At 41.2% G+C, this 23,808-nt stretch overlaps 2 protein-coding genes across 4 annotated transcripts; both read right to left on the bottom strand.

Annotated features, from left to right (window-relative positions):
* On the bottom strand, positions 1–6,022 carry LOC114570653 (guanine nucleotide-binding protein subunit alpha-14). Its single transcript, XM_028601061.1, has 7 exons — positions 5,554–6,022; positions 3,285–3,469; positions 2,635–2,789; positions 2,280–2,408; positions 1,355–1,484; positions 1,111–1,264; positions 1–263 (listed from the first exon to the last, which is right to left on the bottom strand). The coding sequence occupies exons 1-7, from the start codon at positions 5,669–5,671 to the stop codon at positions 73–75; spliced, it is 1,062 nt and encodes a 353-aa protein (XP_028456862.1). The 5' UTR covers positions 5,672–6,022; the 3' UTR covers positions 1–72.
* Positions 6,023–7,839: 1,817 nt separating this feature from the next.
* On the bottom strand, positions 7,840–23,786 carry LOC114570652 (guanine nucleotide-binding protein G(q) subunit alpha). Of its 3 annotated transcripts, XM_028601059.1 has the most exons (9): positions 23,576–23,785; positions 23,383–23,487; positions 23,025–23,181; positions 16,658–16,842; positions 12,477–12,631; positions 12,091–12,219; positions 10,911–11,040; positions 10,351–10,504; positions 7,840–9,284 (listed from the first exon to the last, which is right to left on the bottom strand). In XM_028601059.1, the coding sequence occupies exons 2-9, from the start codon at positions 23,407–23,409 to the stop codon at positions 9,094–9,096; spliced, it is 1,128 nt and encodes a 375-aa protein (XP_028456860.1). In that variant the 5' UTR covers positions 23,410–23,487; positions 23,576–23,785; the 3' UTR covers positions 7,840–9,093. The 3 variants fall into 3 exon arrangements, with proteins under 3 accessions (XP_028456860.1, XP_028456861.1, XP_028456859.1); XM_028601060.1 differs by lacking the exon at positions 23,383–23,487 and having other exon boundaries at positions 23,576–23,786; XM_028601058.1 differs by having other exon boundaries at positions 23,383–23,785.
* Positions 23,787–23,808: the final 22 nt, after the last annotated feature.

The raw sequence follows: 23,808 nt of genomic DNA, 5'->3' as shown, positions 1-23,808 counted from the left end.
TCCATAAAAGTTACATGTCACTGTATAACCAGGCACCTAAAAGTGAAACCATCACTTTGTCCTACAACCTCCTTATTGGAGGTTGAACAGGTCAAAGTTCTCTTGGCGGATTGTATCTTCAACGGCTTTGAATACAACCCGGATGTTCCCTGTGTCCGTGGCACAGGTGTAGTGTGAGTAAAAGGATTTAGGATGCCCTCGGTGCTCATCCATGTACATTTGTTTGATGAACTTTTTCGCAGCTTCAGCATCACACTGGGGCCCTGTGGAGGCAAAAGTGGCCAAAAATCAGGAACATGCAATTAAAACATTGAAAGCAAAATGCAGAAAAATGACCCGTGTGACAGTTCTATAATATATATTGAGTCATTAGATTAATATTATTCATGAATTAGCAGCATTTTATTGTTGTACAATAGTTGGACTACAACTAATAATTATTTTCATTATGGATTGATTGATTGAGTGATTGTTCAGTTTGTAAAAACTTCAGAAAATAGTGAGAAGACCTCAAGATTATAAAAAAAGAAAAGAAAAAGAAATACAAGAAGCAAATCCTCACATTTGAGAGGCTGGAACCATGAAATGTTATGTTAATGTTAGTTTGAAACAAATACCAAAATCTGTTGCCATTTAATTTCCTATCAATCAATTAATCAACAAATTGTTTCAGCTGCACTTGTGTAAACTGTTAGGTAGTTTAATCTGTAACATTTATGAGCTCTTCTTTTGTTTTCTATGCAAAAATCTTGATTTGTAAAAGGAACTAGTAACTAACTAAAGCGGTCAAATAATTGTAGTGAAGTAAAAATGATACTTCCCTCTGAATTGTAGTGGAGTAAAGGTGGAAAGTGACATTAAATGAAAATCTCAAGTAAAGAACAAGTACCTTAAATCTGTAATTAAGCACAGTACATAAATTTAAGCAGCAAATCATCGTTTGAGTCCAGAATACTCAGATGCTCAAATAAAATCGCAACTAAGACAGACAGACAGACAGACAGACAGACAGACAGACAGACAGACAGACAGACAGACACAAGTGATTTCGTTCTCCGCTATGAATGCCGTTTCACACAGAGCAGAACAAAAAGAGAACACATAATTTACCAGTAAAGGCCGGGAAGTAGGTTGCCAAATGTGAATGTGTGATTTTCTCCTCTAGCAAGTCCGTTTTGTTCAGGAAGAGGATGATGGAGGACTCCTGGAACCAAGGGGATGAGATGATGGTCTTGAACAAGGCGACACTCTCTTTCAGTCGATTCTGAAAAAGGAGTTGAGAAAAAAAAAATTGTTTGGGAACTACTGAGAGCAATTGCAGCCATGGCACAATAAATCAATAATTAATACTTACATCTTTCTCATTCTCGTTAAGGACTTGATCATACTCGCTGAGGGATGCTAGAAATATGATGGAAGTGACATTCTCAAAACAGTGGATCCACTTCCTCCTCTCTGAACGCTGACCGCCCACATCCACCATCCTAGAGACACAACAATTGATTGAAGTAAAACTCATGATTGTTTTAAAAGGAATGGTTTGCTAATTTGAGAACTACAATACTTATTTGCTTTCTTTCCAAGAGTTTGAGAAGATGTTAAATATGAAGCTAGAGCTTAGCATACATTCTGGAAACAGGGGAATAGATAGTGTGGCTCTGTCTAAAAGGTTAAAAAAAAAAAAAAAAAAAAACTAAAACCTCACCAATTAACACATTATATCTATTATTTTCAATTTAGATGCAAACAAAAAATGTAAAAAACAATGTTGGTAATTTAAACCAGCTGGACATTTTCACTTTTGTTTGCGTATGAATGATAAAAAAATACAGTATGTAGTGGGTTGATTAGTGAGCTTTTAGTAGTTGTTTTTTTTAAATCATTGCAAGGAGCCAGGCCAACTATTTGACCGTTTCCAATCTTCATGCTAAGCTAATGCAAATCACCTGTTTGCTCTAGCTTCATATTTAGCACACAGACATGAGAGTGGTATCAATCTTCTCATCAAACTCTTGGCAAGAGAGCAAATAATGTTTTGTTTTTTTCAAAAATGTTGAACTATTTCTTTAACAGATGCACTCTCTGAATTTGTTATAGGGCCACATCATTTCACCAAATGCCCAAATTTCCCCGCTGAAGTTTTAAAGCATCAGAGATATAAATCTGGGATACTATTCTTTTTCTTATGTTTTAGTCAGAAAACCTGTCAAACATTTACTACATTTTTCATTTGTCCTTATATTTGTGCTTTGGCAGGTAATACAAGAACAATACCCTACCTGAAGATAACTTTTGACAGGTCAAAGGGGTACTCTATGATGCCCGTGGTGGGGACCCTGACCCTCAAGATGTCCTGCAGGGTGGGGATGTATGACTGGGCTGTGATTCTGTCCAAGTCACTCAGGTAACTGAAAAGTTAACAATGCAGCCACATGTAATATGCTGACTGGATAAAAGGGATCATCATGCAGAAATGTGCACTTGTATGCACATTGACAACGATGTTTGATCAGTATGAATCCACACTCTTCAAAATTTGAGTCGATCAATGCATAATGAAGCACTGCAAAAGCTTTGGGTCTCTGGAGGAGCCTTGGATTTATGTAAATGAAATACAATATATAAAAGTCTTACTATTTGGCAGAGTCCGATAACTGGAATTCCCTCCTGCGGTCGTAGCACCTTTGAACACCGTGGTCATTCCACACTCGCATAATGGCGTCTGCCTGCCAAGCCTCCAAAGTGGACACCTGGTCTGCCTCCACTTGGCTCAGCTTCTGTGCGTGACTCTGACACACACAAGACATCCACAGGGAATTTTTCCAAACAAACTTTCAATCTTTGAATGACCAATTAATAGACCGTTAAGAGGATGAGAACTGCAACAGAATCAGGTGGAATTTGTGGACACTAACAGAAACTGAGTGGTAAAAGTGGGTTACAGAAGCTCATTTTAGCTATGTGGCTCTATGGGTGGCAATGTCAGTCGGTTATTCCACCACTTTGGTCCAGACTGAAATATCTCAACAACTATTGGATCGATTGCCATACAATTTTATACAGGAGTTTGTGGTCCCCACACTATCCATTCTAATGAATTTTGTGCTCCCCTGGCTTTTCCTCCAGCACCACCATGAAGTTAACATTTTTCTAGTTTTGAATGAAATGTCTCAATATTTTTATTTGTCTAAATACTTTGGTTTATGACCTGCAAAACTAATGACATTCCCATAAGCCTTTTTTTTTTCCTCCTTTCTCTTTTTTAAACCTGGACAGTTTCTCACAATGTTCTGGTCATCGACGTAGTCCATCCGTAGAGTCCTCATGGCGTGGATCAGCGACTGGATGGCTGTGATGATGTTCTGAAACACTAGCCGAGTGAAACCTTTCCTGTCATCTTCACCGTATCCACGGCCATGGATGATTCTCATCTGTTTGATGAAAGTGCTCTTCCCACTTTCACCAGTCCCTAGGCAAATGAGATGAATGAGACCGAAAGATGAAAAATGGAATAAGATCAAAGCAATGCCAGAAATAGGACAAGCACCAAAATAAATAATCCGAACATCAGTCAGTCACAGCTAAACAGGATTTCGGCAACAAAACAACAAAAAAGGAAGCATTCTTAAGAATACAAGACATTTTCAGAAGTTGTTTCACAGGTTGTTGGTTTTTTTTCCCCCCCCCCAAAAGGTATAGATGTGAGTTATGTGTACGTGAGTGGGTGCATATATACTTGGTTTCTTTAGGTGTATCTACCAACTTTAATTTCTATAAAACATTGCAAGCTGAACATTGATAATGTTAATGGTCACAGATATAACAGCATAAACCTACAACCTCCCTTAGCTTAGCCACAGTAATTCTGTAAAGTGTCCTTGGGTTTCATGAAAGGCGCTATATAAATAAAATGTAGTATTATTATTATTATTATTATTATTATTATTATTATTATTATTATTATTATTATATGCAGGTACTCACACTCATTCACTTGTTTTTACTTTCCTTTTCCATGTATTTGCACTTAGAAAAAACAGCATAAAAACAGATAAAGAACAAATAAATCTAACGATAAAAACACAGTGGACCAAAAGAAATTAAAATTAAGAGAAAAAGATGCACAATATAAATGAATAAACAAGTTACACTAAAGGTTTGTGTTCGATCCGTGCAAATCAATCAACAGCCATGTGCCCTTGAGTGAAACAGCTTCCTGCAGTCTGGTTGTAAATTACTCTTGATAAGAGTGTCAGCTAAGCACCTAAAATGACTAAAAATGTTAACCATTAGACTGACCTTTACAGGAGGATATTCCAATCTCCAAAATCAAGATGAAGTTTGATGTAGCGCTGACCTTTTAAACAAAGTCCTTTATGTCCAATGCATTGTTTCCAACATACCGAACAGTGACGCTTTTATAAGTGGACTGTTTTGATAGTTGTGGTGGAAAAACAGGCCTCATGTGAAGCTGCGATATATTTCATACGACTGGTGTTTACTCATCATCATGGTTATCAACATGTGGCTCTGCAGTACACTTTGATTCTCTTTTTTTTTTTTTTTTTTTTGCTCTGTACTTTTAACTTACCTGTCATTTATTTTGCATATGCACATTGCCAATTCAAACAAAAGCAACAAAACCAGCTTGCATGTATTGTACTAACCTAATGCAAAAACATCCTAACCAAGCAACAGCACATTAAGCAGGGCTGCACCCACTATTTGAAGAATGCAAACGGTAACCTGTAACTACTTTAAAAAGACACATACCAAAGCCTTGCTATCTATCGATCCACATACTTTTGTATTTGCTGGGTTTGTCAGCTCACCCTTATGGCATTGGAGCTCAGCGGTACTTTTTTTCGGTCAGTCCACCACTTTGGCACAGACTGAAATATTTCCAAACCTTTTGGATGGATCATGTTCCCCAGAGGATGCAACTTTTGGTTTTAGTAAAATAACAACTACTATTACAATTGATTATCATGAAAATTTCTACAGACATTCAGGTGCCCAGAGGATGATGCATAATGACATTGGTCATCCCCTGAATTTTCCTCTAGCGCCAACATGACGTTTACATTTGTGGTTTTGAGTAAAATTTCAGTCAGTGCTCAGTGCTTCAGGTTTGTTATGTGCTACTTCAGCAACTTGTAACTTCTGATGTTAATGCTCAATAAAACATTGACAAAAAACAACAAAAAAAGTTCAAAGCAAGGTTGGCTACATAATGTGGTCACAATTCTGTAATGTATATTTAAAAATATATTAATGTATATTGGCCAATACATAACATTTTAAATCTTAAACAACAAAGACAGCTATTTTATTTCTAACATCTCAAAAAAAAAAAAAAAAGTATAATGAACAGTAATGTCGACCACATTTAAACGGTAGCCTAATAACCAATTTGTAAAGGAATATTTTCAATGTCCATTTGAATTTTTAAGCGTCTCAGAAGGGGAGCATGTGGTCGTTAATTATGTCCAAACATTTTCAGTCGCAGTGTAAACGTGTGGAAGTTAATTAATAAACTATTCTGACACTCACCTAAAAGCAGCAACTTCAACTCCCGGCGGGAGATTCTTTTATTAAGACGAAGTTGTTTCTCGATTTCTCGGTGTATCTTGAGACTCTCCGCTTCCTCAGCTGACAGGCAGCAATCCATTGTTGGACGAGTCTACGAGCCGCTTTTAGTGAAACTGTGCCTCAGCTGACAGAGATTAAAAAAATGAAGGGGTAATGATTTTTCTCTCAGACCTGTCCCGGAACAGGTGGCTTGGCGACTTTGATCAGTCATTCCTCGTTCAGGATCCACTTCAGGTGCATTCCACATTCCTGGGGAGGTGGGCGGGCGGGCAGACAGGCAGGCAGTGTGAGTTTACGTAGACAGCGTGTGTACTATATCTGCTTACTGGTCCATACTCCGATGGGCCGCTGAATTTTAAACTCGTTTCCCACAATGAAGTAGAGTCAAAGACTGTAAAAGGGTAGAGTTCAGGAAAGAAAACATAATGGAGAACAGCCAGGTACGATATACCAACATCTCTGTTTAGGCCTATATGTGACACTATTCATGGACCAATGAAATTAAAGGGGTAATCCAGTATTTATTGGGTAACTCACAGACATTAAAAAAGAAAGTGGTCAAAATTGAAGTTTAAGAAGGCAAGATACAGCCTACTGACTTTCAATCCATATTATAGCTAAAGATCGAAAAACGCTTGAGCCTACATTTCCCATCATGCAACTCTAGCCTTACATTTACACTGCCTGGTAATTGCCCATATCTTTCAAACTCTATCCTCCAGATTGTAACACAGGGTTTCTGATAAGATTATGAAGTCTCAAACCCAATCTGAGATTACCCTGATGACATCACCATTATACAAATGTTTTCAAAGACTGTGTAGCCAATATTCCTCATGATGGGTAAACAGTAGGTTTATCACAACATCTTCTTTATCCTATAGTAGGCAAAAGTCATTTATTTTATTTTTCAAAGTGTCATGCAAAAGAATCAATATAACTTCCATGTATGTCAAACAATGTCAAAGCAAATATAAACACATCCTACTCATTAGACATTACAGCTACACAACATAATTTACGCGCATCTGAGGCACAGACTGTGCCTGAACACATCAAAAAGAAAGCACCTTCCTATGCTGTTGGTAGACATACACAAACTGAGCTAGATGAAACACTGTCCGCAAACAGGTACTGAGGTCTACATTCATCAGGCAGAGAAAACAAATCGTGACATTCTGCAGACATTTTAAGAAAAGCCTGGGTCTAAGATTGTGATTTAATGGACAATGGAACAAAAAGTGCAATTCATTTACGACCTCTTCCAGATCGCACAGGTGACACTTTCTATTCCCCTCTGGAATTAAGTGAAAGCATCTGGTTTCCACCTCCAGAGGCAAGATACCACATCTCAACTGGGCACAGACAGACAGACCTCTGTGCTCTGGTCAGGTTAAGGGTGACCTAGTGCTCTGGATGGTAAATACACTTAATCTATATATATTTATACATACAGTGTCGCAACATGCCACCCTTATGCCACACTTTACATGGTTTCCACCCCATGTCACGTTTTGGACCCATTTAATGCACACCCAGAAAACAGCACCTATGTATGCTGTTCTTTACCCAGATCAAGCGTGCTTACTAACCAGGCCAAAGGGGTCACTGAGAGCCCAGGGGCCTCTGACCATAGGAGCTACAGTAATTGCTGATACAAAAGTGAGGCCCATCATCACAAATAAAAAAAAAAAAATTGTATTACTTGAAGTGAGTCAGGAGCTGGGCCAGGGTGCCCCCTTTAGTCTGGTTGTCTTGCTCTTATGTAGGAGGGGTGGGGGTCTTTTACATGTCTGTGTCCAGGAGCCTATTGTCTTATAATCTGCCCATTGCTTTGAAGTAATAAATAACAGCTATTTATTGATATTATTTCATATTATAATGCTTACAGTTGTTTATTTGGTATTCATTTACAAAGTATTACACTGAATAAGTAATGTAACTATTATTAATGTAGTTTCTAGTGCCATGTGCTGCTGTCATGTTACTTCCAGTGCTTGTCTTCCTCCAAAAATAAAGATTATTTGCCACACTATATATATCCCTGTGTACAACACTAGAACTATGGATCCCTAACAGAAGTACTGCTGCAGCCTCCAGCCAGATGGATGCATCACAGAGGAGGATTTCAGGACCAACACTGCTCCAGATAAGCAGACAGAGCAGCCAAGAAGACAAACACTTGAAAGCTAAACCAACAGTGTGCTGGAGCTAGTTTGTAAACAGAGACAAAGAATTAAAAAAAACTGAGCAGCAAATGTTTATTTATCCAACAAAAACTGCATTAAGACATCGCAGTGACAGTGAAATCTAACCATAAATTACTGTTTAAATTAGGCTGTAATTATTTCTAATGAGAAGAAAAAGGGTTGTGTAAACATTAGTGCCATAGATACACTCTCATTAGCTTTTTATTCATGCATTTGATACCCTTGAACAGCAGATGAAAAAAGGATGCACTAGTTTAATACCTCAGTGATTATCATCGATTGATTATTATTATTATTGTAACAGTTCTCCCTTTAGCAGTTAGCCTTTCAACACTGACCTTGATGCAAGCAAAATGTGTACCATTAACGTACCATGTGATATTTACAATATGCATTCAGATAAATAACGGGGCAAATTCTAAAGCCATTTTAACAAAAGCCTTTTAGGCAAGAAAACTACTTAAAATCCAATCAAATAGTCCCTGAACTGCATGAACACTTGATTCTACAGCTTTGACAAAATAAAAACTTGTATGTTAAATTACATACAAATATATTAATACTGTGCTTACAAAACGTGGTTTAAGACTGAATAATGCCATCACAGACAAATGCGAAAGTGTACAAAGTCTTGTGAAACGAAATGCGGTTGTGGAAATGAGAATACCCAACTAAGTGAGGTACACACAAACAGAATATCAGCACAAATACCAATGTAATACAATACATGTGTCATTAGTGTTCATTATTACTCCATTTCTCCTTAAGTATTTAAAAAAAAAAAAAAGTTTTTAACTTTCAAAAAAACTATAACTTGGGTTAGTGATGTGAGGTGCTGCATTGCAGTTAGTCTACATTCACTTCCACAGATTCCCTGAAGGAGAGACCTAGTACATTACAAGTCATCGGAGGCTTTTGAGGCCACTGAAATACTTTTTTTCCCTCTCAAACCATCCATGTGCATTTATACTGTTACCGCTCGAAAATGTTCACAAAAGAGCTCCATAAATTTCAGAGTGCATACTATAATAGACCCCTCACTAAGGCAGCATTTTAATTGTCAGGACACACTTCATTATAGCTGGAGACATGCATTTTCAAAGAGCCTAACAGGGAAATTTTGAAATACATCAGTAGTACAGTCATTTGGCGACAAGCTCTGTAGCTTCTCAATTTCCTGTTGTGGATTACAGTGTTCAGCAGCAGTGTGAGGCAAACTGAATCACTGCAGAGCTCTCCAGACTGCCAGCTGTACAAAGCCGATTGAATTACAGCAGCAACACTACCGTTTTTAAACCAAGTTGTAGACTTCCAGGTTGATATGCAAGATGTGGTCCTTCACCGCGCTGAAGACAAATCGAATGCTGTCTGTGTCTGTGGCACAGGTGAAGTGGGAGTAGATGATTTTTTTCTCGTTTGGATTGAGACTGACAAACATATCTAAGATGAATTGTTTTCCTGCTTTGACATCCTGCTGGGGACCTGGTAGAGAGAGACAGAGGACAGAAACAGCACATTAAAGTCATTGTAGTATTTTTCAGTAGTTTTATAAAAGCTCAAGAATATAGAGAGGCTAGCACAGTAATATAAAATGGTTGCAGAACATTTAAGTAAGACTAAGTAACTTATAAAAATAACACAAACTTCCAACTTTGAATGAATGAAAACTTTAATTCAATTCAATTCAATTTTATTTATAATATCAAATCATAACAAGAGTTATCTCGAGAGACTTTACAAATAGAGTAGGTCTAGACCACACTCTATAATTTCCAAAGCACCAACTATTCTAATAATTCCCCCAAGAGCAAGCAGTGCGACAGTGGCGAGGAAAAACTCCTTATTAGGAAGAAACCTCGGACAGACCCAGGCTCTTGGTAGGCGGTGTCTGACTCAATTAAAAAGTAAAAGCAATAAAATCCTTTCAGTTCAATACATACGGTTGTACTTAATCTGGTATGACCAGTAGCGTATGATGGCTAATGTTAGCTAACATTACAGATTTATATTGCTCCACAAAATGAGAATTTAAAGACATCACCATTAGGTGATCCGACTGAGACCAAATAAAATGGGACCACAAGCAGAAACCAACTAAATTTGTCAGCGTGTTTACCTCTTGGTTTATTTTTGTGATAACAAAAGACATTCAACTAAATAGTTTATCTGTGACATGCCAACAGTACAAGCAGAGAAGAGTTATACGATCTGACTCAGTAAGTCAGTGATATGTACAGTTGGCTAACATTAGCCACTAAAAAATACTGGTGATACCAGACCACCCTGGGCTGTAGCAGTGTAGAGTGTATTAAATTGAGCCAGATTGTGTTTAATTGCATATCAATTCAACTTTTCAACTGTAAAAAGAGGACTGTTATTTCTTCTTTTAAAAAAACTAAAAACGCAAAAGAAATGTCACTTTAAAGACTAAGAAATTCTCACTAAACCAACAACAGATAGAGACGCTTAATCAATAATGTTGTAATCAAAACATAAATACCATCATGCTTGGCTGCATTTTCGCCAAGAATGAACCGTTTCCTCTTACCATCATATTCAGGGAAGTAGTCGACCAAATGCGAGTGCATAATTTTCTCCTCCAGTAAATCTATCTTGTTGAGAAACAAGATGACTGAAGACTCTTTGAACCACTTGTATGTTATGATTGTCCGGAACAAGGCCATGCTTTCCTCCATGCGATTCTTTGAAAAACACATGACACAAACGTCTAAACATGAGCAGAAATATGGAATCTGACATATAGAGTTAGACAGCAGTACTTCAGCAGTGATTGCTTGTGTGAGCAAATTCAATTGGCTGTAATCTCATCAAGTGAACAAGCCTCTCGGAGAGGTGCACTTTGCCAAACAGAGCGACTAAAGAGCTCCCCCTGCAGATGAACTATGTGCACTGCCGCAAATTAAGGGTTTATCATTGTGACCAGAAAGAGAGAAAGAAAAAAACAGAGAGAGAACCAGATTTGTGCTGGACACTGTAGAAAGCTAGGTCATCATTTTCTTTCCTATATACAGACTAACAAGATACATAGGGAGAGATGATCTTGTAATTGTTACAGATTATTTTTGCAGGCAGCAGCCTGCATCTTACCTCATTGACGGACTCAACAAGGACCTGATCGTACTCGCTGAGCGCCACCAGGAACATGATGGAAGTAACTTCCTCAAAACAGTGAATCCACTTCCTCCTCTCTGAACGCTGGCCGCCCACATCCACCATCCTACAGCCACAGGTTCAAGCAGTCATTAAAATAAATCATCATACTACCAATGTACAGACAGTTTTATAATTTGTATTTAGGGCTGTATTTGTGGTGATTCATGAAATCATTAAATCCCTTAATATAGATAGTATTATGAGAGTTTTTTTTCAGAATTCATCATAAGTAGACGTGATGACTACTGACTTTTTACTCAGAACAGTGTTATACGTTCACAAGGTTGCACCAGTTAAATGTACTAAAGCATTTGAGCATCTATCACATATTTAATAATAATATTATAAAACCAAAACTCTAAATTATATCTAGTCTAATATCACCATATCAACATCATCTCAACTTATTGCCTAGTTTTATCTGTATTATTGTCATTACCTAAAGTCCATGTATGGTAAGTGTTACGGGGCTACATTCTCATGACAAGTAGAAAACTGTCAGCATTTGCCTTCTGGGCATTAAGGTTAAATTATGGGAATAGAAACTTTCACTTCATCAAATAATCTGGTTTCAAAAGGAAACGTTTAAATGTTTTAAGACCAATTGAATGTAATTCATTAATATAGAAACAAAACCTATTTCCACAACTAGCCTGATTTGACATAGCTAGTAAAACTTGTGAAACTACATGGGCAAAACAAGACCATGGACCTCTGACAATTAATTATTAAATGAGGTCCAGCTGTTCTGGAGCAAAACCATTAAAGACTAACAAGACATAATGGCTTCCAAGGCGTGTCTCTACTTCCACAGCAGTGCTCTTTAGTCTTGTCAGAGGACACAGGAAGAAACAAGACTAAACAGACTACAGCCTAGCTAACGGCTCTGTGAGGTTGTACTTGTAGCACAGTGGTGCTTTGAGCAAAATGGTAACGTCAGCATGCTAACATTCACTATGACAATGCAAACATGCTGATGAGTATGTGCACCATGATTAACTTTTAGTAGCACGGAACACAAAGCACAGTCCAGGCTGATGGGAATGTCACTAAATACTAGTCACCAAAACGTCAATCTGTGACATAAAATTTAACAATGACATAAAACACTCACCTGAACACCACATTCTCCAGGTCAAAGGGGTACTCTATAATACCTGTTGTGGGCACCCTGACCCGCAGGACATCCTGCTGGGTTGGCAGATAAGCAGTATCTGAAATTCGGTCCATGTCATTCAGATAGCTATTTACACAGGAGGACAAAAATGAAAACCAGTTAGAGTGATTTAGAAACAGGAGAAGGACAGAGGAAATATTCACGTCATTGATGCTTCTGTTTCAGCCAATTCACTAAACGTGAGAATTGAAATGGTGTTTCTTTGCTTTTAAGCCTTTTGTCAACAACCTTAAATATGAGCCTTCTGAGTGCATTAAACAGACAACTAGCAGACACAACAATGGAAACTATTTGACAATATCTGAGTTTCTGTTTACACTTACTATTTGGCTGAGTCTGAGAGCTGGTATTCCCTCTTACGATTGTAACATTCCTGAATCCCTGGGTCACTCCACAGGCTTTTGATGGCGTCCACATAAGGGTTTTTTAATGTTGTGACCTTCTCCACCTCAACCCCACGGACAACAATGGCGTTTGCCTGAACAACAACAGAACGACACAGTGAAATTAGTGACATACGCCGACACTTTCAGAAATAAATATACTGAGGGATTTATGATGGACATGATTTCATGTTTGTGTTCTTGTACATGTTTCTCGTAGCGTTATGAAAGATACAATTCAGTTTAAATGTTAGAGAGCAGGGACATGGTGATGTCACTGGGTTTATCTCCCACTCCAGATGTTTAATTTCATTAGTAAGGGAAAAAAGACCTTAATGTTCATCTTTACCCTTACAGTTTGACAAAAATCACTTTATCTTACACCCAGTGGCCCATCGTTTCATTCTGACCTCATAATAGGTGGTAAAGGCTGACCCCCATGGCTTCAAACAGGATACCCTGTAATTTAGAACCTGATTTGTATCACTAATTTTAAAGGCCTATTCAAACACTGTCCAGAAACTACACTTCACCAGTGACAAGTACAAAATACCTTATTTACCAACGCTGTGATTAAAAACTAGGACATTTACAAGTAAGCAAATGTGGCATTTTGATATTTCTGAGCCTAACCAACAGACTAGACAGTTAAGTTGTCTATACGTGATTACCAGCAGAGTTTACTTGTGATGGGAGATGATCAGAGAGGTGATGCCAAACCTTGCAGCAGTGCTACCTTAAGCATCGAGAGATCAAATTAATTGAACTTTAACCACATTCATAGACAGCCTTTACAGCACATTTAGTCGGACCAAAAAGCTGAAACACTGTGAACGTGCCAGAGATGTAATATAATTAGTCTAATTTAAGTCACTGTGTATTGGGTTGTCTTCGGCAAGTTTTTAACAGTCCTTGATTATAAATCAAGTTATGTAATTTATATGATGACGCTGATCTCTCAGCACTGATTCTATGCTGACTCAAATGTCTACAGTTTTGGACGGTTGATCAAACAAAACAAAGGACCATCTTGCAATTTAGGAAATTGTGATTATTGTATTTTTTTTTAATCTTTTATAATAGACCAAATGATTAATCAAAAATACATTCCTGTCAGATTACCCAATCATGAAAAGGATCATTAAAGTAAACTTTTACTGGCTAACATACTTAACAAGAAATAATTACACCACAAGCAGAGGATGATGTGGGACTACCCACTCTGCTACAACACTATGGGCATAGATTCTCTTTATATACGACCCAAACTATTCTGTTGTCCTCAGCGTGCTTTAATCCCCGATCACAAGCCTCCACAGTAAACCTCTGGTAGATCTAGCAATGATGTATTGCACACAACATATTTCTGTCCTAGCTGTTAGTTTCAACTGTTATTTCAGGTTTCTTTTCTTAAAGCCAAACAAAGTAAAAAGGCTGCTTTGTGTTTTTCTGGGTTTGTAAAGAGATGTCCTCGGTCTTCTTGGAATTCCCAGTCACTCTATTTTACCCTTACTGGACCCACAGTGCAATCGGTCAGCCAGAAAACTCACAAACTCTGCACAAGCTGTTTGGAGTACTTTTATGGTCATTTATAGGTGAACAATTCCTTTAAGTCTGTTTACTCTCAGTTACTGCTGCCTGGGACTTTGGCAGTGCCGCATGTGAGGAGTAACTTCTGATGAATAAACAGCCTTATTGTACAAGGTACTTCTGCAGACATGCTGCAATTGTCATTTTGTTGATGGCCGGCTGTGTTTAATGTTCTGATGGTTTCTTCCACTACTACAGTGATAAAGAGGAGATTGTGACCCTGCCATGATACAAATGTCTATGAGCTGCCATACTGTGGTAAAATTCAGAGTAATAAAATACATATTTACACACTGTAAATGGGTTTAACTATTACACCACTGTTAGTCTTGCATTACCAGACCATTCTCCATGGCACTGTGCCAGTGCTGGAGAATGGTCTGGCTGCACGAGTTAACATTCAGGTATAGGGGGCAAAACCACTCTGGCTTGTTTGTATTTCTTTAAAGCAATCACAATTGCTTTGGGTGCCACTAAACCCCAGATGCAGCGACGGTGCCCTTGCAAAATACAGGAGATAGCAGCGTTAAGAAAGGGGAAGTGAATGCCTGTCATCTGGGGCATTAGAGATGCGTCAGATGGTAGGCTTTATACCCACACTGTACATCCGGTAAACCAGACTACACCACTTCTAACTTCAATGAAACCAATACTTTCTAAAGAGCTGTTTGCTGTCATATCTCTATACATAATAATAATAATAATAATATTCCTGTTTTTCTGCTGTTTGGCTATGCTACCAGATATTGTATGTGTGTTCAAAACAACCTGAAAAGTTTATTTTTAGTTACTTCTAGTTACTTTACACTTCTGGGGGAAGTCTTACCCTCAAATGCCTTTCCCTTTTTGTTTTAAAATTAATTTCATAGTTCCTGCTTCAGCACTTTATGCTCCCATTCTTCTCTTTGGAGAAAAGATGGGGCAAATTTGAAGGGATCGTTAGAAGCTGCTGTGCCAGTTTCTTTTTAACCTCTTTTTTTCTCTCCATTCTCTGAACTCCTGAGATCAATCAAAAAAATCTTAGCAATATACTAAAAGCTCACTATTACTTCCTCCAAGTTCATTCCATCTAATCAACCATCTGCTAAGCCCTAAGGCTGTTAGGGCCTGTGTCCACAATAGCGTTTTTTACCACTCCCCCGATCTGCTCCGCTGAAAAACGCTGGCGCTCAGAAAAGAATGCTATGTGGACACTAAGCCTTAGTTACTGTTGCTAAGCCTGTCAAGCTTTCCATCCTCACACAGCGCACACACATTGTAAATGATCAAATAGTGATGAAGGCCTTTAATTACCTAATCTGCAGAGGGTACCAGTTCTTTGAAGCAAGTTTATATTAAAGACAGATCTGCTACCATTTGCCTTATTATGCTGTTAATACAAACTCAACACTTCCTGTATCCGTTTCAAATGAAAATCCCTCTAGTGTTAGTAGACTGTTTAGTTCGTGAATGGTAACATGGCTTCTTGACCTCTCTGACCCACAGCCACTCTGCACTTCAGTACTAAAATCTGCATGCTCAATGACAACCATGGTCATCCTATGAGCTTGCACAGAAGATAACCCTCACTCAGAGTCAGAAAAAAAAATCATAACCCACGTGCTGACTTAGATTTGGTTAATGCTACTAAAGGTCCACGACGGCCAAATGACCCCCTCCTCCTAGCGTTGTCACAAGAAACAGGAAGTGGACTCTTCATCTAACCCCTTACAGCTGGAGCACACCAGGCGCATAAGTGTCACGTAGATACGTGCCTGATCGTGCGCCTGGCCATTCATACCGGACATGCATTTCTACTCTCTGCTCTCTCTCTCTCTACGATAGAAAAAGACAGGATGAGTGGGGGAAACTGTGGTAATTGTAGCCTATATGTGGCTGTGTGTGTGTGTGTGTGTGTGTGTGTGTGTGTGTGTGTGTGTGTGTCTCACACTCTCTCTCCATGTACCTGATTGCGTGTCTCGCTGTGAGCTGAGCACTGTGGTCTTCCTGTATGTGATTACCTGCCTGGCTTGACACATATAGCCCGGTATGAACGGACAGATTGGATAACATGGCCAAAATAAAAATAGCTGCGCTACGCTGCGATGACGCTTACGCGCCGGTGTGTTTTGGCTGTTACCGGGAACTTTAACTAATGTAGGAAATTTGTGTGATTAATAATTCCTGTATTCCTGTATGATTAATGGGGAATTCTCTGTCTCCCTTCCTCTTTTGTCTCTTACTTGGATTTGGCCCAGGAGTACCTGTCTTTACATGCCTGCAGTGTAACATCATATGTACAAAAGTCAGCCTGCTCTGTGTCATCTAGCCTCTGTAAGTAGACAAAACCTTCTGGAAGCATGATTTCAAAACTAAACAACGTTGCAAATTACCAGAAGTACTTCACCCTAATACACACTGCAGGCTCTGTCAGTGTCTGAGACAGTAAACCATGTTGATGCTTCTGTTGGACAGTGTGCAGTAAAACCTCTTTCTCAATCCGTCTGCGTGAAGCAGAAAAATAAGGACAAAGAAACAACTGTCTGGTCTACCTTGTTGTGTTCATACTTGTAGGGGATCTTTAATGTGTCCATGGCCTGGATCATGGCCTGCATGGCTGTGAAGATGTTCTGGTAGACCAGCCTGGTGAAGCCTCTCTTGTCCTCGTCAGAGTATCCACGGCCATGGATGATCCTCATCTGCTTGATGAAAGTGCTCTTCCCACTTTCACCAGTTCCTAGCCACCAACAAATGCATAACGTAAGTTTACACATACATATCAACTTAAAGAGCACCCGGGGGAATGTTATATGTGTATATTTTTTCTTTCATAACTGAGACCACTACAATAACATAAAGCTCACTAGGGTTTTAAAAAAGAGGACAGTCACCCATTCATTGTCCATCGAGCAGCTCCAGACTTTAGACTTGATGACATCACAAGTTTAAGACTTATTTCTTTGGTTTCTGGCTTTGAGAGAGAGTAGCTCATCCTCACAAATAATTTATAATATTGAACTTTCCTAGGCCATGGACATAACATAATGGCATTCCTAATTTAGGTGGTGTTCCCCTTTAAAAGACCCACACCAATAATGTGCAGTCCATTTCTGGGATCTCTTAACTTTTTGTCTAGCGCTATCATCAGGTTTGTCCGATACTTTGGTTTGGTTTGTACTTTGTGTATTAGTCATATTAGCAAATGTAAACTCGGATGATATCCATGGTAAACAGTATACCTGATAGACAACAGCATTTTAGCATTGTCATTGTGACATGATGCAAGCATTCAGCTCAAAGCACCACTGTGACAAAGCACAGCCTCACAGAGCTACAAGCATGGCTGTAGACTCTGTGCCATAGACAGCAATGGAGGGCTATGGCACAGAGAAATAAGCTACATCACGCTTTTTGCTACAGAGGTAATACTTGTAATAATTGATCAATTTAATGCTGAAAATGTTTTGATCTCTTCATTGGACTTGTTGACAATATGAAACACCATTTTTCATGTCGTCAACATATTGTATATATTTTTCAAAAATGTAGAATATCGCCAGCCTCTGTTGTGTGTGAAGTACTTTCACGTCTCACTTTTATGACTTAATATACATTACAATACCATTGTCTGGGTTTTATTTTACCCTTGGGCCCTGTGGGTCTTTGAGTCAAGATTTACAAACAGTATTGTGTCATCTTACCAGTGTCTGCCTGTAAAAAGTGGAACTAAAAGAAATTGCAGCATTTCCCCCTGAAAGCTGAGAAAGTTGAAATGAAAGCATTTATTGGCAACCGTTAAAGAGAGCTTTGTAGACAGAGTGAAATTATTAGCATGGGATTTTGAAATTATTAAGGATTTTATAAAATAGTAGACAGATCCACCATCACCTTATCGTGGTGGAGAGGTTTGTGTGTCTCTGTGAACCTGAGGGCTGTGTTGTCTGGAGCTTTGTGCTCCTGGTAGGGTCTCCCAAGGCAAAGTGGTCTCAGGTGAGGGGCCAGACAAAGAATGGTTCAAAAACCCCAATGAAAAAGCTAAGCAGAGATGGAGTGACCCAGCCCGGAGGAAGCCCGGGGCCCCCGTCTGGAGCCAGGCCCAGACGGCGGGCTCGTCGGCGAGCGCCTGGTGGCCGGGTTTGCCACGGAGCCCGGCCGGGCACAGCCCGAACAAGCTACGTGGCTCCCATCTCTCCAGCCCATGGGCCCACCACCTGTGGGAGGAAACGTTGGGGTCGGGTGCGATGCCACATGGGTGGCAGTGAAGGTCAGGGGCCTCGACGGACCAGACCCGGGCAGCAGACGCTGGCTCTGGGGACGTGGAACGTCACCTCTCTGTGGGGGATGGAACCGGAACTGGTGCGGGAGGTGGAGCGCTACCGGTTAGATCTGGTGGGGCTTACCTCTACGTCTTGGTTCTGGAACCATACTCCTGGATAGGGGTTGGACTCTTTTCTTCTCCGGAGTTGCCCAGGGTGTGAGGCGCCGGGCGGGTGTGGGGATACTCACAAGCCCCGGCTGGCGCGCTGTGTTGGAGTTTACCCGGTGGACGAGAGGGTCGCCTCCCTACGCCTGCGGGTGGTGGGGGGGAAAACTCTGACTGTTGTTTGTGCATATGCACCAAACAGGAGTTCGGAGTATTCGGCCTTCTTGGAGACCTTGACGGGAGTCCTGCATGGGGCTCCAGTGGGGGACTCCATTGTTCTGCTGGGGGACTTCAACGCACACGTGGGCAATGATGGAGACACCTGGAGAGGCGTGATTGGGAGGAACGGCCTCCCTGATCTAAACCAGAGTGGTTGTTTGTTGTTGGACTTCTGTGCTAGTCATGGATTGTCTATAACGAACACCATGTTCGAACATAGGGATGCTCATAAGTGTACCTGGTACCAGAGCACCCTAGGCCGAAGGTCAATGATCGATTTCATAATCGTTTCATCTGATCTGAGGCCGTATGTTTTGGACACTCGGGTGAAGAGAGGGGCAGAGCTGTCAACCGATCACCATCTGGTGGTGAGTTGGGTCAGAGGGTGGGGAAGACTCTGGACAGACCTGGTAAGCCCAAACGTGTAGTGCGGGTAAATTGGGAACGTCTGGAGGAGGCCCCTGTCCAACAGACTTTCAACTCACACCTCCGGGCGGAGCTTTTCGTGCATCCCTGTGGAGGCTGGGGTCATTGAACCCGAGTGGACAATGTTCAAAGTTTCCATTGCTGAAGCTGCGGCGAGGAGCTGTGGTCTTAGGGTCTTAGGTGCCTCAAGGGGCGGTAACCCACGAACACCGTGGTGGACACCGGTGGTCAGGGAAGCCGTCCGACTGAAGAAGGAGTCTTTCCGGTATATGTTATCCCGGAGGACTCGGAGGCAGTGCAGGGGTACCGAAGGGCCCGAAGGGCTGCAGCCTCTGCCGTGAAAGAGGCAAAGCAGCGGGTGTGGGAGAAGTTTGGAGAAGACATGGAGAAGGACTTTCGGTCGGCACCAAAGTGCTTCTGAAAAACTGTTCGCCACCTCAGGAGGGGGAAGGGGGAACCATCCAAGCTGTGTACAGTAAGGATGGGACACTGTTGACCTCAACTGAGGAGGTAATAGGGCGGTGGAAGGAGCACTTTGAGGAACTCCTGAATCCGACTAATACGCCCTCTATGTTAGAGGCAGAGCTGGAGGATGATGGGGGATTGTCGTCGATTTCCCAGGCGGAAGTCACTGATGTAGTCAAACAACTACACAGTGGCAAAGCCCGAGGGATTGATGAGATCCGTCCAGAAATGCTCAAGGCTCTGGGTGTGGAGGGGCTGTCCTGGTTGACACGCCTCTTCAACATTGCGTGGAAGTCTGGGACGGTGCCAAAGGAGTGGCAAACTGGGGTGGTGGTTCCCCTTTTTAAAAAGGGGGACCAGAGGGTGTGTGCCAATTATAGGGGTATCACACTTCTCAGCCTCCCTGGTAAAGTCTACTCCAAGGTGCTGGAAAGGAGGGTTCGGCCGATAGTCAAACCTCGGGTTGAGGAGGAACAATGCGGATTCCGTCCTGGTCGTGGAACAACGGACCAGCTCTTCACTCTCGCAAGGATCCTGGAGGGAGCCTGGGAGTATGCCCAACCGGTCTACATGTGTTTTGTGGATTTGGAGAAGGCGTATGACCGGGTCCCCCGGGAGATACTGTGGGAGGTGCTGCGGGAGTATGGGGTGAGGGGGTCTCTACTCAGAGCCATCCAATCTCTGTATGACCAAAGTGAGAGCTGTGTCCGGGTTCTCTGTAGTAAGTCGGACTCGTTTCAGGTGAGGGTTGGCCTCCGCCAGGGCTGCGCTTTGTCACCAATCCTGTTTGTAATATTTATGGACAGGATATCGAGGCGTAGTCGGGGTGGGGAGGGGTTGCAGTTTGGTGGGCTGGGGATCTCATCGCTGCTCTTTGCAGATGATGTGGTCCTGATGGCATCATCGGGGTGAGGGGGTCTCTACTCAGAGCCATCCAATCTCTGTATGACCAAAGTGAGAGCTGTGTCCGGGTTCTCGGTAGTAAGTCGGACTCGTTTCAGGTGAGGGTTGGCCTCCGCCAGGGCTGCGCTTTGTCACCAATCCTGTTTGTAATATTTATGGACAGGATATCGAGGCGTAGTCGGGGTGGGGAGGGTTGCAGTTTGGTGGGCTGGGGATCTCATCGCTGCTCTTTGCAGATGATGTGGTCCTGATGGCATCATCGGCCTGCGACCTTCAGCACTCACTGGATCGGTTCGCAACCGAGTGTGAAGCGGTTGGGATGAGGATCAGCACCTCTAAATCTGAGGCCATGGTTCTCAGCAGGAAACCGATGGAATGCCTTCTCCAGGTAGGGAATGAGTCCTTACCCCAAGTGAAGGAGTTCAAGTACCTTGGGGTTGTGTTCGCGAGTGAGGGACAATGGAGCGGGAGATTGGTTGGAGAATCGGGCGCAGCGGGTGCGGTATTGCATTCAATCTATCGCACCGTTGTGACAAAAGAGAGCTTAGCCAGAAGGCAAAGCTCTCGATCTACCGGTCAGTTTTCGTTCCTACCCTCACCTATGGTCATGAAGGCTGGGTCATGACCGAAAGAACGAGATCCAGGGTACAAGCGGCTGAAATGGGTTTCCTCAGGAGGGTGGCTGGCGTCTCCCTTAGAGATAGGGTGAGAAGCTCAGTCATCCGTGAGGAGCTCGGAGTAGAGCCGCTGCTCCTTTGCGTCGAAAGGAGCCAGTTGAGGTGGTTCGGGCATCTGGTAAGGATGCCCCCTGGGCGCCTCCCTAGGGAGGTGTTCCAGGCATGTCCAGCTGGGAGGAGGCCTCGGGGAAGACCCAGGACTAGGTGGAGGGATTATATCTCCAACCTGGCCTGGGAACACCTCGGGATCCCCCAGTCGGAGCTGGTTAATGTTGCTCGGGAAAGGGAAGTTTGGGGTCCCCTGCTGGAGCTGCTCCCCCCGCGACCCGACACCGGATAAGCGGACGAAGATGGATGGATGGATGGAGTAGACAGATATATTTAAGGGTTTATACTTAATATGATTATCCTGATTCATTTAAATCCAATATTCTGTACAGTATGAAATGTGAGGTAAGGTAAGGTATGTGGTCATTGTTTGGAAAGCACTGAAGCTACACATCAGACTTTGAACCTAAAAGAGTGGTTATACATTCAGTATGAGTCAATCATTTTTAAAAGCAGAATAAGCATAACGAACTCGACCACCTTAAACCTTCACAGCATTGCTGATGAATCCTTTGTCAAGTAGCACAAATAAAATGGCCTCCCAAGATGATACAGCGATCATACATGTATCTACCAGTTGGGACTAATGTGTGTCTTCTTAACAGTAAGTTATAAGCAGTGATGGAAGCTCATTTGATGTACTTTAGTACAGTGTTTAGGTTGAATTTTTCTATAGAAAAATATTGTACTATTCATCCACTACATTTATCTGACAGCTATAGGTAGTAGTTACTTTACAAAAGAAGATTTTGCATAGAAGTTACAATTATAAAATATGATGTATTGTTACATATGAAACTATCAAAAACTAAATAAAATATCTGAAATTTGCTCCACCTCAAACAGCTACAAGAGTCAAATGCAGCACATTAATGCATCAGTAATAATAATCTAATAATATAGCTTATTCAATAACTCTCACCTGGAACATTTCCCTGCATAAGTACCTTTACTTTGATTTGTTTTTAGTAAATGTAGCTGACACAATGTGGTGTGTCAAATTAAAGTAAAGGATTCTAATCCTTCTTACACTACTGGTTATAATGATGACAGTATTTTTCAACCCACGGTGGTATTGCTGTAGAGTTTTCTTTGGTGGGGTGCACTGTGATTACACACATGCATCTATTTACTATTACTTGTGGATTAATAATGTAAGCAGTATTTTGTTGTTGTCCAGGGGAGCTGACCTAACTTTATATATTGTTGGAGTACTCCAGTTTACTACAGTTTTGAGGCACTGAGGTATTTCCATTTCAAGTCGCTTTATATTACATAATATTGTACTTATTAATCCACTACATTGAGTTAACAGATTTAGTTAGTTACTTAGTTACAGATTAGGATTTTACATACAAAACAATAATAGGCCTAATCATCTCGCGAAATTATGCATCGTTAAAAATAAAACTACCAAATATATCAAATATTTAAAATTAGCTCTATACGTTACAGAGCAATGTTCAATATGCTCCTTTACATAATGCAGCAATAATAATAATCCAATAACACAAAATATATAATGTTATTAAACACTCTGAAAGTAAAAGTAATTTTACTTTTGATACTGTAAGTACATATCATTGTTAACACTTACGATAAGTTTGAGTAACATCCGTACAGAGAATCTAAATTCTTCCACCACGGTTTAAATAGCGTTAACTAATACTGAAAAGACTGTATTTCATTGTCCCATACCGAGCAAAAGGAGCTTGTATTCCCGTCGCGAGTCCCTCTTGTCCCGGCGGAGCTGCCTCTCAATCTCATCGTTGATCCTGCGAGCCTCTTTGGCCTCTGGGCTGAGGCAGCAAGCCCCAACGGAGCTCAGAGTCATTAGTCCTGGATAACACGTCACCTTCCAAGGCACAGACACATACATAATGTTGGTTATACAAGAAATAAAAAGCCCCGAGTATCCTAAAGTCAATACATTTTAATTAACCCCTCCAGAATACCCACTGCGTACGCCAACAGTTTTCTCCTGAGGTGGAAACAAGGTTTAACAAATGTAAATTTAAGGAAGTAAAGTCGTTACTCTCTAGGCTGTTTGTATTACCTTGTTCCTCTCCTGTAAAGAGGACATTAAGTTGGTGGAACAACTTAAGAAGACAAGAGTGAAGCAGCGGATCTTCCCTGGTAGCTGTGCTCCGGGCGTGGTGGGCTGAATATGGCGGAGTTTTATTTCATAGCGCTACAAAACAACACAATTGGCAAAAGTCATTCGCCAGGGCAAAGAAAATGATGCTCACGTCAGGTTTTCTGCATCAGGCGAAGCTCGGTGTTATTTCCTCTGCGTCCAGTTTAGTTTTTTGTCCCGTCCGCTATCCTGGGTAAAGAAACAACAGTGCACCATGTGACAGAGACAGAGGGCTGGCTTTGATGGGAAATCGTGTGGGCTTTCACTATTACATTATGGGAACAAATTTCCGGTGTTAACCTGTAAACTACGGATGCATGTGACAGAGCAACAGGCTGGCACAAA

Source organism: Perca flavescens, chromosome 16 (assembly GCF_004354835.1).
Source record: "Perca flavescens isolate YP-PL-M2 chromosome 16, PFLA_1.0, whole genome shotgun sequence".
NCBI classification, from domain to species: domain Eukaryota; kingdom Metazoa; phylum Chordata; class Actinopteri; order Perciformes; family Percidae; genus Perca; species Perca flavescens.
The sequence above is the reverse complement of the archived record's forward strand: the minus strand, read 5'-3'. Positions and strand labels throughout refer to the sequence as shown.